The sequence below is a fragment of the Culex pipiens genome, chromosome 1 (assembly GCF_016801865.2).
Source record: "Culex pipiens pallens isolate TS chromosome 1, TS_CPP_V2, whole genome shotgun sequence".
Taxonomy (NCBI): domain Eukaryota; kingdom Metazoa; phylum Arthropoda; class Insecta; order Diptera; family Culicidae; genus Culex; species Culex pipiens.
Window position 1 is genome coordinate 16,846,217 of NC_068937.1, and position 18,489 is coordinate 16,864,705.

The 18,489-nt window shown below is 34.2% G+C and overlaps 1 protein-coding gene across 10 annotated transcripts in view; it reads right to left on the minus strand.

Moving 5' to 3' along the window:
* The window catches only part of LOC120422439 (putative protein kinase C delta type homolog), a 134,726-nt gene that overhangs the window by 22,172 nt on the left and 94,065 nt on the right, over positions 1-18,489 (minus strand). For 3 of the 10 annotated variants that reach the window (XM_039585878.2, XM_039585879.2, XM_052709125.1), the window contains 2 exons: positions 16,172-16,273; positions 10,411-10,608 (listed from right to left, as the gene is read on the minus strand). The exons of 6 other annotated variants lie outside the window; for them this stretch is intronic. In XM_039585878.2, the coding sequence (XP_039441812.1) occupies positions 10,411-10,608; positions 16,172-16,273 (300 nt within the window). The remainder of the gene's footprint in view (positions 1-10,410; positions 10,609-16,171; positions 16,274-18,489) is intronic. One more of the 10 variants, XM_052709109.1, reaches the window with a different exon arrangement.

The following is an 18,489-nucleotide window of genomic DNA, read 5'->3' on the forward strand; positions in this document are numbered from 1 at the left end:
TAGAATTTTAGAATTTTAGAATTTTAGAATTTTAGAATTTTAGAATTTTAGAATTTTAGAATTTTAGAATTTTAGAATTTTAGAATTTTAGAATTTTAGAATTTTAGAATTTTAGAATTTTAGAATTTTAGAATTTTAGAATTTTAGAATTTTAGAATTTTAGAATTTTAGAATTTTAGAATTTTAGAATTTTAGAATTTTAGAATTTTAGAATTTTAGAATTTTAGAATTTTAGAATTTTAGAATTTTAGAATTTTAGAATTTTAGAATTTTAGAATTTTAGAATTTTAGAATTTTAGAATTTTAGAATTTTAGAATTTTAGAATTTTAGAATTTTAGAATTTTAGAATTTTAGAATTTTAGAATTTTAGAATTTTAGAATTTTAGAATTTTAGAATTTTAGAATTTTAGAATTTTAGAATTTTAGAATTTTAGAATTTTAGAATTTTAGAATTTTAGAATTTTAGAATTTTTTTAGAATGCGCGCACGCGAACACTACCAAAACAAACGTCCCTTAGTCTTTGTGAGAGCGCATTTTTTCAAAAGATGCAACCATTTCAAGCGCAATTATCGTTAATTAGGAAATCAATTAATCACTGATGATGTTTTCCGACGCACCGAAAATCGGTGCCCATTCTACCTCTATTTTTACCGGGAATTTGCCGCTGTCTAGTCGAATCTCGGCCAAATTTTAAGTTTACCTTCTGCCAAAATGGGTTTCCCTCCTCAAGTCCCTAAATCGATGTTCAGCCGGAAGATCGATGTTCTTGCCTCTAGAGTGGGGAGTCTCACCAACACACGCTACTGCACTCACAGGTGATTTTATTTATAAACAAGAAACAAATGACCTATTTTTAGCGGGGAGTTTGTGTTTTTCTTTTTTTTTTTTTGCTTGACGTTGTACGAAAAATTTGCTTTCGCGAGATACCTGCACAAACAAGTTACAGAAGATTTTCTCGAGTTGTGGGGGTAGTGTGATTATGAGGAAATTGTTTCTTGTAACACCTCTCGCACTGTGGTGGTGGTGGTGCGACTTGCGGATGATGAACGACTTTTGTAAATAGACTGATTATTTTTGGGCGGCCGGATCTATTTTGGTTCCAAAAAGTAATTAGCAAATCTTACGCTTGTACGAAAATATGTTTGAGGTGGGGATGATTAATTTTAAGGTTGAATTGAAAAGAAGAATGTTGAAAAAAGTAGAATTAATTGCGTCAATAAATTTATAGAAATGAACATTATATATTTTAACGCTAGCCATAACTGCAAATGTTGACACCTGTGAGAGCGTTAAAATCATACTAAGTGGCACACTTTAATTTAGTCGTCTCGACATTACATAATTCGAAAATACATTGCAGAAATTGAGATTCATTTCTCCACCCGCCATCAATTTAAACAGTACCCAAACCAGTTTATATATTTGTGTGAAATGAAAGTAAAATTTGATTTCAACCCAGAGGCCGTCTACTGCTGCACACCTTCCGACACAATTCCGCGATTTAAAATTGCACCAACGAAGTACTACCGCGCACTCCTCAACCCTGGCAGTGTAACCCAAAATTTACGAATCTTGGCGAAATATTTATTGGTTTCTGCACCGCCACCGCACTACCCCGGTACGGCAAAACCTCGGTGGTTTGACATAACCTCACTTTTTGGGTCAAGATTCGACGTTTGCTGAACTGTCACTCCTTTGTTGTCGAACCAACCGGGGTTTTACTGTAGCGGTGAAAAATGTGAGCTGAAGCCGCCCGCTGGTTTGTGATGGTTCCCGAAATATTTATCTCAACACCATCATCTCTCGCTCTAGCCGGTTGACGGACTGTGATGGACACTGACGGGTACAGCCAACACGTCGCATGTGTGTCGTAAGGTGAGATTTTTGTTTTTCGAGGGTGTGAAAATATAAATCAAGAAGAAGGAGAAGACGACCGAGACTGTGGCGATGAATTTGGGCAAAAATGTGGGATTAAGCCTAGAGATCCTTAATAGGGAGACTGGTCGAAGTGAATTTGACGTACCCAAACAGACACGAGTTTGACGTATCCAAACGAGCATTTGCCTTTACGCCCAGCAAAACTTATCAGTGTTGCCAAGCTCAAAACATACGTTGCCAGATCGATTTAGCAAACTTAGACCAGTCTCCCTATTTAGGGTCTCTAATTAAGCCTGGTTGCAAAAAATGTTTTGTTTTTGCATAAAGGTCCCACGTGAAACAATGCTAAATAAAATTATTTCAATAGACTTACTGAGATTGTCAAACTTAAATGTGATGGTCCACAGAGCAATTTAGATAGAGAAGTCTGAAGAAAAGTCAAGCAAATTTTAAAAATTGGACTTCGTCATGCACACGGGATACATCTTGAGAGTCTTCACTTCAAATTTCAGCCAATTTGGTCCATCCCATCTCGAGATATCGTGGCACCCGCTAATCAACTCGGGGTTTAGAGAAAAACGCTAATAAAGTTTGACAGCCCGCTTTGCGCATGGCAAAATTTTGAGCTTAAATCGTCTCTTATAAAGTAATATAAAGTTTTGTGATTTTCTACATGTGAGCAGTTCTCTAGGATTTCGGTCATTCGATTTTTTTTGTATTTTTTAATCCGACTGAAACTTTTTTGGTGCCTTCGGTATGCCCAAAGAAGCCATTTTGCATCATTAGTTTGTCCATATAATTTTCCATACAAATTCGGCAGCTGTCCATACAAAAATGATGTATGAAAATTCAAAAATCTGTATCTTTTGAAGGAATTTTTTGATCGATTTGGTGTCTTCGGCAAAGTTGTAGGTATGGATACGGACTACACTGGAAAAAAATAATACACGGTAAAAAAAATTTGGTGATTTTTTTATTTAACTTTTTATCACTAAAACTTGATTTACAAAAAAACACTATTTTTAATTTTTTTTATTTTTTGATATGTTTTAGAAGGCATAAAATGCCAACTTTTCAGAAATTTCCAGGTTGTGCAAAAAATCACTGACCGAGTTATGAATTTTTTAATCAATACTGATTTTTTCAAAAAATCGAAATTTTGGTCGTAAAAATTTTTCAACTTCATTTTTCGATGTAAAATCAAATTTGCAATCAAAAAGTACTTTACTGAAATTTTGATAAAGTGCACCGTTTTCAAGTTATAGCCATATTTAAGTGACTTTTTTGAAAATAGTCGCAGTTTTTCATTTTTTTAAATTAGTGCACATGTTTGCCCAGTTTTGAAAAAAATATTTTTGAAAAGCTGAGAAAATTCTCTATATTTTGCTTATTCGGACTATGTTGATACGACCTTTAGTTGCTGAGATATTGCAATGCAAAGGTTTAAAAACAGGAAAATTGATGTTTTCTAAGTTTCACCCAAACAACCCACCATTTTCTATCGTCAATATCTCAGCAACTAATGGTCCGATTTTCAATGTTAATATATGAAACATTTGTGAAATTTTCCGATCTCTTCGAAAAAAATATTTTTGGAATTTTCAAATCAAGACTAACATTTCACAAAGGCCAAACATTCAATATTACGCCCTTTTAAAATGTTTGTCTTGATTTGAAAATTCCAAAAATATTTTTTTCGAAAAGATCGGAAAATTTCACAATTGTTTCATATATTAACATTGAAAATCGGACCATTAGTTGCTGAGATATTGACGATAGAAAATGGTGGGTTGTTTGGGTGAAACTTAGAAAACATCAATTTTCCTGTTTTTAAACCTTTGCATTGCAATATCTCAGCAACTAAAGGTCGTATCAACATAGTCCGAATAAGCAAAATATAGAGAATTTTCTCAGCTTTTCAAAAATATTTTTTTCAAAACTGGGCAAACATGTGCACTAATTTAAAAAAATGAAAAACTGCGACTATTTTCAAAAAAGTCACTTAAATATGGCTATAACTTGAAAACGGTGCACCTTATCAAAATTTTAGTAAAGTACTTTTTGATTGCAAATTTGATTTTACATCGAAAAATGAAGTTGAAAAATTTTTACGACCAAAATTTCGATTTTTTGAAAAAATCAGTATTGATTAAAAAATTCATAACTCGGTCAGTGATTTTTTGCACAACCTGGAAATTTCTGAAAAGTTGGCATTTTATGTCTTCTAAAACATATCAAAAAATAAAAAAAATTAAAAATAGTGTTTTTTTGTAAATCAAGTTTTAGTGATAAAAAGTTAAATAAAAAAATCACCAAATTTTTTTTTACCGTGTATTATTTTTTCCAGTGTAGTCCGTATCCATACCTACAACTTTGCCGAAGACACCAAATCGATCAAAAAATTCCTTCAAAAGATACAGATTTTTGAATTTTCATACATCATTTTTGTATGGACAGCTGCCGAATTTGTATGGAAAATTATATGGACAAACTAATGATGCAAAATGGCTTCTTTGGGCATACCGAAGGCACCAAAAAAGTTTCAGCCGGATTAAAAAATACAAAAATTAAAATTGAAGAAAAAAGACCGATTTCGTAGAGAATTGCTCATGTATGTTACCCCTTAAATACGTGACATTTTTTACTTGTTGAGGCTTGATCACCTCGGAAATTTATTTTTCTTCGAAATCATCAGAAAATATCCTACAAATTTGCTTCAAAGATGTTAAAAATTGGATCAATGGTTGCTAAGATACATCGCCTGAAAGAAATTTAACTAATTTGTGGTCGTTGAACTCGAATTTGACTTGAAAAATAAGAAAAATATCACGATTCGATTAGCTTGAAAGGAAAGCTTCGTATAATAGAAACTTTAGTGTTATTTTTTCACACTAAGAACTTATTACAAAAGTATATTTTTTTACAAAAATATCAAAAGAAAACGAATAATGTCATCTTTTGAGCTACACATCAAGTTTCAAATAACTTTTTTTTTAGGCATTAATTTGTAAATTGTTTAAAGAGTGCCTAATTGACAAAGGGAGCGCGTGGTCGTAAAAAAATATTTGGAGTGAAAAGTGATTTTTTTGTGATTTTCAAAGCCCTTCCTATAGGCCTCGGAAGGCACGGCGTCGGGTGGATTGTGATTAAATTTTACGAATAAGGTTTTATTTATTTTATTTTTTTTTTTTTCGGTGAAAAAGACATTTCTATATAATGATCGAAAAACGCACTGACAATTTGGATCGTCGAGTTAATAGTGGAGCAAAATAATTGTGTGTGAGTGATTTTGTGTATCAACCAGAAAGACCTTCCCATAGCATCGTTGCTCGGAAGGCTCGCCGACGGGTTTGTTATGAAAGTCCTCCCCATAGCATCGTAGCTCTGGAGGTATCGAAAAGCCAATACCTTATCCTACTAACCCAAAAAAATAATAATCACGTGATGCTTGAAGGAGATGCTGTGGCTCACCGTCTCAAGCGGTATCAACAAGTATATAGCGAAAAACTATGTGCTTGATGAGTCTGCAACTTCAACTATCGGACTAACATTCCTCCCTTTCGTTGAACTGCAGGCTTCTTAGGAGGGCGCCGGTATTGACTAATAAAGAGATCTTCAGAGGTTAAACTGTGAACGGATGGTTGGCTCCCACTGATCATTTTTGATTCAGTGTTTAACTTTAGCTGATCTGTCAATAACGGAGTAGCAGCTCATTGGCAGTCAACCATGCTCATGCTCATGCTCATTAATTTGTAAATTGTTTTAAAAAAAATCACATTTTTTTAAGTTATGCGCCCAAAATTTAGATGAAAATTTTATAGTAACTGTTGGAAATATTTCCACTGCACAGTGGTAATGATCTCAAAATTAAGTGGAAAATGTTTTTTTTTCGAAAAATTGTGAAGTTTTGGAGTTTTGGTGTCTTCAAAAGAGTTGTTGCGTATGGAAAGGGGCAGCTTTCGGTTTGGTTGAAAATTAGGGTGGTTTTCTTTTAGAGTGATTTTGAAATTCTAACTTTTCATTAATGTTTTTTTTATCTTCCAAAAAGTTGTTGGGCTTGCCAATCCAAGCAACTTTTTCGAAGACACTAAAATTTTATCTAGTAACCTACGCCTAAGACCAAATTTAGAGAAACATCTGAGCGAACCTTCAAAAGTCCGTCTTTTAACGTAGCAATTCAGAGTTAAGTTTTAGAGAAAAATAATATTCGAGGAACTTTAAGAGCCATAAAAAAATTTACGGGTCTATTTGGACTTAAGGGTCACAAGTTACAGTTTTTTTTATTATTGGAGGTTACTGTCGGAAGGAGATTCTCTTCACCTGAGGACACCGTGAGTGATTTTGCTTGTTCGCGTCCAACCACCCCCTTTTGGCCCTTCATACGTCAGTAATTTCAAAATGCTCTCTTTAAGTCTGAGCCACTGTAATTCTAGGAAACCGCTACATAGGTCATCCTTGTGGCCCTGTTGGTTATCTCATCAAATCAAATCAAATCAAAAACAAGTTACAGCCATTTTTAGTTAAAAAAATGAAAATTTTAAACTTAAATATCTCGAAAGGCACAGGCTAAATTTTAAGCGCATTTCGAAAGAGGAGATCCAGCTTTACAAACGCTGAAAAAAAGCTCGAAATATCTTTGAATCTTTGAATTTAAAATTGTCTAATTTTTAAAGGGAAAAGTGTATGAGACCACATTAAAGAAATTTAAAAAAAACTTCAACTATATGTTTTGCCTTCCTCACTGAGGTAAGGCTATAATCCTGCTCTAAACATGAACTTTTTATTAACAGCTCAAAGACCCACCTTCATGTATACATATCGACTCAGAATCGAAAACTGAACAAATGTCTGTGTGTGTATGTGTGTGTGTATGTGTGTGTGTATGTGTGTGTGTATGTGTGTGTATGTATGTATGTGACAAAAATTCTCACTGAGTTTTCTCAGCACTGGCTGAACTGATTTTGATCAAACCGGTTGCATTCGACTTGGTTCATGGTCCCATACATCGCTATTGAGTTGTTTGAAGTTTCGATAACTAGTTTAAAAGTTATGTATAAAAATTTGTTTTCACATATATCCGGATCTCATTTATATGCATGTAAACGATGTCCGGATCCATCATCCGACCCATCGTTGGTTAGATAATAAAGAGACCTTTCCAACGAGTCCACAACATTGAAGATCTGGCAACCCTGTCACGAGTTATGACCACTTAAGTGATATTTATGTACTTTTTTGAAGCCGGATCTCACTTAAATGTATGTTAACGATGTCCGGATCCATCATCCGACACATCGTTGGTTAGGTAATCGAGAGACCTTTCCAATGAGTCCACAACATTGAAGATCTGGCAACCCTGTCTCGAGTCATGACCACTTAAGTGATATTTATGTACTTTTTTGAAGCCGGATCTCACTTAAATGTATGTTAACGATGTCCGGATCCATCATCCGACACATCGTTGGTTAGGTAATAGAAAGACCTTTCCAACGAGTCCAAAACATTGAAGATCTGACAACCCTGCCTCGAGTTATGACCACTTATGTGATATTTATATACATTTTTGAAGCCGGATCTCTATTAAATGTATGTAAACGTTGTCCGGATCCATCATCCGACCAATCATTGGTTAGGTAATCAAGATACCTTTCCAATGAGTGCACAACATTGAAGATCTGGCAACCCTGTCTCGAGTTATGACCACTTAAGTGATATTTATATACTTTTTTGAAGCCGGATCTCAATTAAATGTATGTAAACGATGTCTGGATCCATCATCCGACCAATCGTTGCTTAGATAATCAAGAGACCTTTCCAACGAGTCCACAACATTGAAGATCTGGCAACCCTGTCGCGAATTATGACCACTTAAGTGATATTTATATACATTTTTGAAGCCGGATCTCAATTAAATGTATGTAAACGATGTCCGGATCCATCATCCGATCAATCGTTGGTTAGGTAATCAAGAGACCTTTCCAACGAGTCCACAACATTGAAGATCTGGCAACCCTGTCGCGAATTATGACCACTTAAGTGATATTTATATACATTTTTGAAGCCGGATCTCAATTAAATGTATGTAAACGATGTCCGGATCCATCATCCGATCAATCGTTGGTTAGGTAATCAAGAGACCTTTCCAACGAGTCCACAACATTGAAGATCTGGCAACCCTGTCTCGAGTTATGACCACTTAAGTGATATTTATGTACTTATTTTTCTGGATCTAAAAAAAAAGCTGGCAAACCACTTATATTAAAAATGAGGAAGGCATCAACCACATAGGTGGATTAAGTTAGTTTTTTTATGTAATTCCGAATCTGCCCTTGGATTGAGCCAAAGTGTCAAAATTTCGATTCTTGGTTATATTTTGGGTTTACATGATAATTTTACATAGACCAACTCTGAGTTCAATTTGTTGGGTGGTGACGCAATTGTGTGGCATTGTGTGTGGAAAGAAAAGAATTTTATTTCGTGTTTCATTCTGATTGGCTTGCTCAAGTCCTTCCTACACCATCGTTGATCGGTAGGCACGACGTCGTGTGAATTGTTGCATTGAAATAGGTTTAAGTGTTACTGTAAATTACTGTAAAAAAGTCCTTCCTATATCATCATTGATCGAAAGGCAAGCTGAAGGTTTAAGTCGTCTGGGTAATCGTGATGAAAAATTACATTTATTTAGTATTTAAATACCTGTGCGCGAGTGTTTTGGTGTGCTAATTAGAAAGACCTTCCCATAGCATCGTTGCTCGGAAGGCTCGCCGACGGGTTTGTTATGAAAGTCCTCCCCATAGCATCGTAGCTCTGGAGGTATCGAAAAGCCAATACCTTATCCTACTAACCCAAAAAAATAATAATCACGTGATGCTTGAAGGAGATGCTGTGGCTCACCGTCTCAAGCGGTATCAACAAGTATATAGCGAAAAACTATGTGCTTGATGAGTCTGCAACTTCAAATATCGGACTAACATTCCTCCCTTTCGTTGAACTGCAGGCTTCTTGGGAGGGCGCCGGTATTGACTAATAAAGTCGGGGTCTTCAGGGGTTAAACAGTGAACGGATGGTTGGCTCCCACTGATCATTTTTGATTCATTGTTTAACTTCAGCTGATCTGTCAATAACGGAGTAGTAGCTCATTGGCAGTCAACCATGCTCATGCTCATTAGAGTGGGTACGTTTTTCAAAAAGTTCTCGGATCAAGTTTTAGTATTGTTCCCCTTGTAGGGCATGCCCATAGGGACTTTCATGCTAAATATCAGCTCATTTGGTTGTAAACTGGCTGCGCGCATCAGGGTTAAAGTTTACATGGGAATTACTATGGGAAATTGGAACTTTTTGTTCAAACGCTCCTACAGGTCTGGGAAAATCACGCGCCAACTTCTGGTATGGTCAGGCCTATGGGGAATGGTCTGGAGAACACTTTTCCCGAAGAGAGCATCGGCAAACAATCGCGATGTCTCCGGAATCAACGGTTTTCCCTGAAAAAGCATCAAATTTTCCTTAGCATGCTATGAAAGCTTGATGAACATCGCGACGCCATATGTCAGACAGCTACCACGTGGTTGAAATATTTGCAAAAAAAAATACAAATTTGCTCTACAAAGATTTTGAATTCGACTAAATAATATCAGGATTACTCGAAATGATCATTTTCTACTTAAAAGAAGGTTTGCAATTAAATATTCCAGCCGTTTCTCACCCACGTGGTGGCTGTCTGACATATGGCGTCGCGGTGTTCATCAAGCTTTCATAGCATGCTAAGGAAAATTTGATGCTTTTTCAGGGAAAACCGTTGATTCCGGAGACATCGCGATTGTTTGCCGATGCTCTCTTCGGGAAAAGTGTTCTCCAGACCATTCCCCATAGGCCTGACCATACCAGAAGTTGGCGCGTGATTTTCCCAGACCTGTAGGAGCGTTTGAACAAAAAGTTCCAATTTCCCATAGTAATTTCCATGTAAACTTTAACCCTGGTGCGCGCAGCCAGTTTACAACCAAATGAGCTGATATTTAGCATGAAAGTCCCTATGGGCATGCCCTGCAAGGGGAACCATACTAAAACTTGATCCGAGAACTTTTTGAAAAACGTACCCACCCTAATGCTCATGCTCATGCTAATTTTACTTAGACCAACTCTTCTGAAGATATCAAAGCTCCAAAACTTCTCAATTTTTCGGAAAATCCATTTCCCACAGAAAAAAAAATTAATCTGTTGAGTTCAATATTTTTAAAAATTGGTAACAATGGGTTCCCAGAATTCAAATTTAATGTTAAAAATATGAAACTCCGTATAATCGACTGTAGTTGAAATCACTTACACAATGTTTAACTCAAATGAAATTTGATTTGTGATATTTTCTTTTGTCTTTCCTAAATAGTTTCAGAAATTTAAAGACTAAAACTCTGAACAAATGGAGACGGTCAGTTTTCATTTTGATGGCAACTGTTAAGTTGCCTAATAAAAAAAAAAAATCATTAAAACTAATTATTTAGCTGAATATTTTCGATTCATCAATCCCACCATTTACCTGAATCATCATCCTTGCCACTGGCAGTTGAAAGTCCTCCTCTACCTGCACCTCCTCCTCCTCCTCCGCAGCCGCCTCCACTCTCGGAATCGGGCGGCGACGGAGCTTCGATCCGGTACGCCGGATTGGCACTGGGTGGCATGATGCCGGCCGGCGACTCCCGGGCTTCGTGCGCTCCTGTTTGGTGGACGCGAGAGTCTGCATTTTAATTGGGCGTGTTTGACTCTTTGGTATTTTTTTATCTTGACGTTTGGCTTAGCTGGGGGACAGTCCGGAAATGCTGCGTGTTTGAGATTTGGATTTTCGGCTCATTTCTGGACAACTTTTGCTTGAAAACGTCGAATTTACCCCCAATTTTTAAGATTAATTCAGTAAAACAAAATATTTCCGTTCTGTTATACCTTTCTCACATTCAAGTGCAAAGTCCACATCGAAAGGCAAAGCAAACAAAAGTAAAAAATCTTAATTTTAGTACACCAACCAACCCCCGGTCGGCCAAAGAGCCAATAGTATTCAGAGAATCACGCGAGACAGCACTACGCCACACGCGCCAAAAGTGTCCGATCGTCGTCGTCGTCGTTGGTCGGGTCACATCGTCTCGTTCGTGTTGTGTCTTTAAAATTGCTTTGTTGTCACACACTCACACGGTGTGTTTGTTTGTCTTTCTCTTTTGTTTAGGTTCTTTTGTGTGTTAACGCGTTCTCAATTAAAAGAAAAATGGCAGCGGATTCCGATTTTGAAAGCAACAGGTCGTGGGTTTTCCGTTTTCGTGCTCAGTGGCACAAGGATTAACTGATATTTATTTTGAAATAATTATTTGAAAGCACGTTCGTACTTTTGAGATAATAATGCAGGAGAATTTTACCTCCATTCGAATAAAATTCTTTTTGAAAAAAACTCACTTTTTTTGAAAGCATATTTTTTTTCAATCTTGGGCAGTTTTGCCAAATATAAAAATGAGACTTTAATGCGAATGAGATCGGACATTGCACACATCCGACTGAGACTACAATCTAAAAGAAGGTTTAATCCGGCGTAAATGCGGGCGTGAGTTTTGTTTTAAATTTCTCGCCGATCGTCACGTGGTTGGCAACAATGTCGTTCGAAACTCAAATACTGACGAGGATGATGTCAGTCTGCTGAGAAAACAAAATCTTAGAGGATCGTTCAAGGGGTCATTGCACCGGATTTTCAGGTGTTTTCAAACAAGAAATTTCAGCACGTTTATTTATTTCGTCGTTTTAAAGTGTTTGAGATATGCAAATCTATGTTAAACGATGAACAAAACACAAACGAACTTGTTTATGACAAAATGGGCAATTAATCATATAATATTTCTGTTTTTTTTTTGTTTCTGTTTTGATTGATTTGTATCTTTAAACTGTAAAAAGAGATTTTTTTAACGTCATATTAGGCGAAAAAAAAAGGTTTAAAAAAATAATTTCACGCTTCCAATAATTTGTTAAATGCCTTTTTGTTATTTCTGGTTTTTACAAAAAATATGTCCAAACAAATATTTTTCAAAGAGTTTTGTCTCTTCTCTGACCTTATGATTTCAAAATTAATCTGGAGGCAAAAAATAAAAGATAGCTGTATTTTGTTTATTTCAAGATTTTGTTTTAAAGTCACATAAACCAAATTTTTAATTATTGCTTTTTGGGTATTTTTGAAACCACCTTGAGTTAGTGGCACTCACATCCAAAAAGCCAAAAAAAATACATTTTGTTTGTAGGACCTTTCAGAAAAAAAACTCCAAATTTGATTAAAAAAAAAGCTAAGCTTTCCATTCAAACTTTCCTTTTGTTTTGTTATTGAATTTCCTCAAAATTTCAAAATGTTTTTTTTATTTGTGCTGTAACCAATAATTTTGAATTTTTCCAAAAATCAGGGGACAAAAACATATTTTGCAAAAAAAAAAAAAACATCGACATTTAAATTGAAGTAGAAGTGCAATCAACTTAAATCAATTTTAAACCCGTTTTTTCATTCAGAAAAAAACTTCAGAAAATTTTTAAATTCAATAAGAATTTACTGTTTTGCATTCAACTTGTTTTTCGACATTTGCCCTTTTGACGGGCTCACATTCACCAATTCACCAAATTTCAATTTTCGAAGCAATTTTCAATCTTCAAAGGCTTTGTAAAGAAGAACTTTTAATTTTTTCCACAAAATCTACGGTTTAAAGATTTTACTTGGGCCAACGCTTGAACATTCACAGTAAAAAAAACGTCATGGTTATATTACATCTTTTATGTCAGAAAAAAATGGTGAAATGCCATTTTTTCAGTCTAAATTGAGGGAATATCACATCATAAAGGAGGTAATAATAAACCTTTCAAATTTAAACATTTTTTTGCTGTGTTATTTAGCGAGCAAATTCTTAGTTTTGACGAAAAAATATGTTTTTTTGCGACAAAACTTCAAAATATTAATAAACTGTTTCAATCATGCTGAAAATTATTATCAACGCAAGAAACTGCATTTTAAATGGTTTTCAGTTAATTCTAATTTAATTGAAATTTCGAAATTTTTTAGAAAAATCGTTTTGCTCTTTGATTTTTTAAGCCAATATTGAAGGAAGGAAGGAAGGGGGGGGGGGGGGGTTGACCTAAACTTTGAAAAATATTTGCAACGGCCTTATGATATTTTGGAAAAATCTGGTTTTGTTTTTGTAAAAAATTTAAATTTTACTTTGGCCGGAGTTGAGGGAAATAGCCTTCAAAAAATATTTCAAAAATCAAAAGTGCAATCGAAGGAACTCTACAGATATTTAAGTTTTATTTTGCTATAAAATGCATTTTTATTTTTTTATTATTCCTATGAGTTGAAATTCTGAAAATAAAGGTTCATAAAATTTCCCAAAATTTTGTCTAAGAAACATTGAATATTGAACCTCTGGTTGCTGAAATACAGCGGATATTGAAACACTAACAGGAATATTAAAGATTAAAATCTTAAATCCAAAACTAATTTTAAATTTTCATTGAAATGAAATTAAAATGAAATATTTGTGAAATTTTCTGATCCATTCTATTTTATTTTTTAACTTTATATTCAAGATTAACTTTTCAATAGTGTGTAATATTGCTTATCTTGATACCAAATTTTCAATTTTTTTGTGTTTAATTATTTTTACAAATTCAATAATATTTTGATCCCATTTCGTCCAAATGATTTTTTAAAAAAGGTTTTTTTTTTTCGATTTTTACTCAAGTTATATAAAAACAGCTCCGATATTCTAAAAAAATCTGCAATTATTTCTGAAAATATTTTTTCGCGAAAACTTCAGAAAGTTTCCCAAAATTTTGTCAAAGAAACATTGAATATTGAACCTCACGTTTCTTAAATACAGTGGATATTGAAACATTAACAGGAATATTGAAATTTTCCAAGTCTCCCTCAAACATTTTCATTGCTTAAATAGAAAAAAATGTGAAATTAACTTATCCATTCGAATAATTAATTTAAAAAAGTTATAATCAAGATTAAAATTTCAAAAGTGTTTAATATTGCTTGTTTGATACCAATTTTTTTTTCATTTTTACAAATTTAATAATGTTTCGATCCCAAATATTTCGTCTAAATGCTTTTTTTGCATTTTTTCCGATTTTTACTGAAATTATATAAAAACAGGTATTTTTCGTCTCTTCCCCGATCTTTAAACTTAAAAAAAAATCTGATGGAATAAAATTAAAGTTGCTCTATTTTGATTATTTTTCCAGAAAATTGCTGCTTAAGCTTTTCATTAAAATTACCTTTTGTTTTGCAATGTGATTTCGTTAAAAACCAAACATATATTTATTTAGGCCAAAACTAGTATTTTCCTAAGTTAAATTCGTATCCTGATAAAAAAAAAACAAAATAAACAAGAGACAAAACCATTTTCATGAAAAAAATTATGAAATACTAGTCATTTTCAGCATTTTTGGACTTTCTACCATTTTTATGGTCTGTTTTAACAGTTTTATCAATTTTGGTTAGCCCAATAGTAGTTTATGCAACAAGTTGCAAAAAGAGGATTTTTTCAGCACGAGTCGTACATTTATCCAACGAGGTTCACCGAGTTGGATAAATACGAAGAGTGCTGAAAAAATCAAGTTTTGCAACGAGTTCCATACAACATTTTTTGCAATTCCAAAAAACACACACTGAGTGAAATTTTATGTCAAATTTTCATGTATTTTGTCAATAAATCGTTTAAATCAAAAAAATGTTGAAATGTGTTACTTTTCGAAACAAGTGCTGAGTTGAAAAGTTGAACTTTTCAGCCCTCAAATGGGTGTAGAACTTTTCAGCATTTATTTCGAAAAGTGTTGCTATTCGATTCTGTTATTTTTTGGTACAGAAAAGTAGGCTATTTCGTCGTTCAAGAATGACAGGAAAAGTTAGTAGTTTCACGACGGAATTGCAAAAAATATTTTTCGCGTTTTTTGTTTTTTTCCTGTTTTTTTTTTGTTGTTTAGGAGCTATTTTTACGCAACTTTGCTCTACGGCAAACTTAACTTTTCTTGTTTTATGTTTTTCTACATTATTTTTATTCTAGTTTTTAATGCATTTGTTTTGATTAGTTTTTGTTTTTAATTGGTAGCTTTAGGCCTATTCAACAAACTCAAAAAATATCTTTTGACTTATTGCCGATTCAAAATTGGATGAAAAATTTTGACGAAGTTTTAGATTGGATCTCTTATAACATTTTCTCGAACACAGAAAAAAATCAATTCCCATAATCGTGAATTGTTGTTCATGAACTTGGGAACCATGAAGAATCTCATTCATGAGAATGGTGAATTTGTACTATAAACGTGAATATATTCCTTAGTTCAAAATTTGAACTTCAAATTCATGAACACAATTTAGGAATTCGGTATTTGCCTTTTTTCCGTGCAGGACAAAAGTTAACGAAAAAATCAAAGCGGAGTGGGGCCATTTTTCCAATTTCGAGTAAATTGAATGTAAAGTATTTATAACACTTGTAAACACTTGATAAAAGCTTTGTGTAGACAACATTATCAGCAGGCAAACGTAAAAAAAACAATAACAATATTTTGTGAATATTCCAATAAGTGTATAAAATTTAAATTATTTTTGAGGCAGAATTAGATTTTATTTTTTGAAAATGAAATAAAAAGAAAAAATGGGAAAATAATGATGAAAATTGAGAAAACTTTGGCAGTGCTGCCAGCCACGTGTCCCGGAACCAAATTTCAAGGTTACCCGACAGAAAGTGTCATAAAACACACTCCGCGGAGAGAAAAAAAGACCTGTGTTGCTTTGATGTTCCACGGCTTGTCACCTTTTTTCCTCGACTGAGCGACAAATATTTATCTCCTGCACCGCTCGGAAAATAGGAGACCGTTTTTTCCACGCTTGACTTAGTTTACTGTCACTTTTGGGCCGTAATTTACGTGCAAAAACGTAAATATTTCCGCACACCTTTCGTGCAGGGGCGTGCAGGTGTGGGATTCGGACAAATTGCTGGTGTTTTGAAGGTCAGTGCACGGAGATAAATTTGACACTTGCCGTGAATTTGTTTTCGTGAAACCGTGAATTATCGTTTAAGTTGCATTCTTTGTTAACGGGAAGAAGTTTGAATTTGTTTTCTGTGAGTCGAAACCATGTCCTTCTTCAAGTCACCGTTCCAAGTCAAAGTCCAAGCCCACCAGCATTTCCGACATGTCCGACCCGCTAAGCCATAAATTGCCACAACCGCCACGTTGCGCTCTAATCCGCTAGGCCAGCCGGCGGTCAGTGGCCACCTTACCTCGCCGCACCGATGACAGCGCCTCGACGATCAGCTTCTGATTGACGCCGCACAAATTGGCCGCTAGTTTCTCGCACTTTTTGTGACAATTCACGTCACAGTCTGCGCGCACAAATACATACACACGGGCAGAGCGTTAATTTGGTGAGGGGGGGAAATATGATGTAGAATATAAATAATAATAATAATAGTTGAGAGGCATAATTGTACACCACCGGAAGAAATGTCGCGGAAAAGTTAAAAATAACAATTTTGTTCGTAGTTTTCATGTTTTCTCAGAGATGGCATTCCTAGATGGCGGTTTTATGCAGATTTGGCGTTGGAGATTGAGTTGCATGTTTGGCAATCTGCATCATTTTTGTCTTTATTTCATAATAAAACAGGCAAGGTAAGAGCACTAAATCGATACACGATTGGGTTGGAAAATCCTTGAAAAAAAAAAAAAAAAAAGCTACGTCATTTGTGATGCGTCCTATAACATATTTCTTTTTTGGTAATGTTGGTACCACTGCGCGATTTCGACATTTCGGGCGTGCACCAGTCGCAACGCCATCTTCGCTTAAAAATCTGGATAAAGTTGTTTGTTTTTGTTTTGTTTTGTTTTTTCAAGCAACATAGCTATTTGTTTTTAAAGATTTTGGAATGAAATTCAATCGAAAAATTTCAGCGAAAATTTATTGCTAAATAAGAAATTTGATTTCAAAACAATTTATTTGTTCCTAGGATAAACATAGCTAGGCTCAGTGATTTTTCACGATAAAAAAATGCAATTCGAAAACAGAAAATTTTACGGAACGTGAAAAATGCTTGACTAACTTAATAATAAAACATTCAAGCTAAGCGACTTTTCATGCAGAAAATCTCAAGTTTGCACAGAGATCATCAATTCAAATTATTAAATAAATTTCGTGAAAATTTCACGAGACTCGGAAACAAATTAAACGTCTAGAAGGGCTGAATTTTAATACTAAAATAATATAATTGACCTGGAATATTTCGAATTTTGAACTTCAACTCTATCTTAAAAATGAAATGGTAGTCACATTGTTATTTCAAGGAATTTACCTAGTACATGAAACACTATCATTAGCCTAAAAAAATAGTATTTTCAACGGAAAATATGATGAAAAGAACTCTTTGTCGAATATCCAAAATGTTTTAAAAACGAACCCAATCGTGCTAAAAGTGACAGTAAATGCAAGACAACACATTTGTTTTCAGTTGAATGCACTTTTTTTTACTAAATTTTTTGAAGTAATCTGAAAAAATATTGTTTTGTCCCTGAAAATAAATATTAAACTAAAATTAACAAATTTAAATCATTTTTTTAAGTTTCCATCAATGTTCGTTACATTTATACATTAACACTGTTTTTATAAATAAAGGCTTAAAAAAAGATTTTCAATGATTTTCACGTGCTTATTTTTACGTTCTTCAATTGAAAACTAATCAAATTTTCACTTAGGGACCATCCATAAACCACGTGGACACTTTAGGGGGGGGGGGGGGTATGGCGATTGTCCACGATCCATACAAAAAAGTTTTTTTTTGTATGGACAATTGTCCACGAAGGGGGGGGGGGGGGGGGTAACAGATTCCCAAAAAAGTGTCCACGTGGTTTATGGATGGTCCCTTAAAACGTTTGTGCATGCAATATTTGTAAAATTTTGTATTTCTTTTTTCATACTGATTTCCAAAAATCCTTGAATTTCACGCTGTCCGCGAAATCGTGAAAATTCATCAACCCTAGACATATTCCTAGAAAATTTCCAATATGACATAATCCTGGATGTAAACAAGCTGTCTATCCCACTCTTGCTGAACGTGAACTGTCACTGAAGCAAGTGGGTTTGACTGTTGTTTATTTCCCAGATTTCGCCATTTTGAAAAATGTTACTACGGAATGTATGTTTTGGCTGAAATATTTCAGGAATAAATTTAATTATTTTGCTGATTCCTGAAATATTTCAAACATAAATTGTTTCTTATTTAACAATCACTAGATCATTTTGTACATTTTTGGACCCTTCTAGACAATTGTAGAGCTTGTCAAAATGAATATTTTTACTCTTGAAAAATGAATTTTGGTCAATTCTATCAAAAGTTATGGGCAAAAAACGATTAAAAAAATGCTAATTTTCAAATTGAGATTAAATAAGTTGAACAAAAAAAACCTCCGAGATATTTTCAGCAAATGTACTCTAAAATGTGTACTTTCAGATGCTTCTAAGAACGAAGTCAAACTCTACCACCTTTTCGAGTTATTCACATTTCAAAATGGCGTCTTTTTCGTCGTATTTTGGCTATAACTTTCGTTT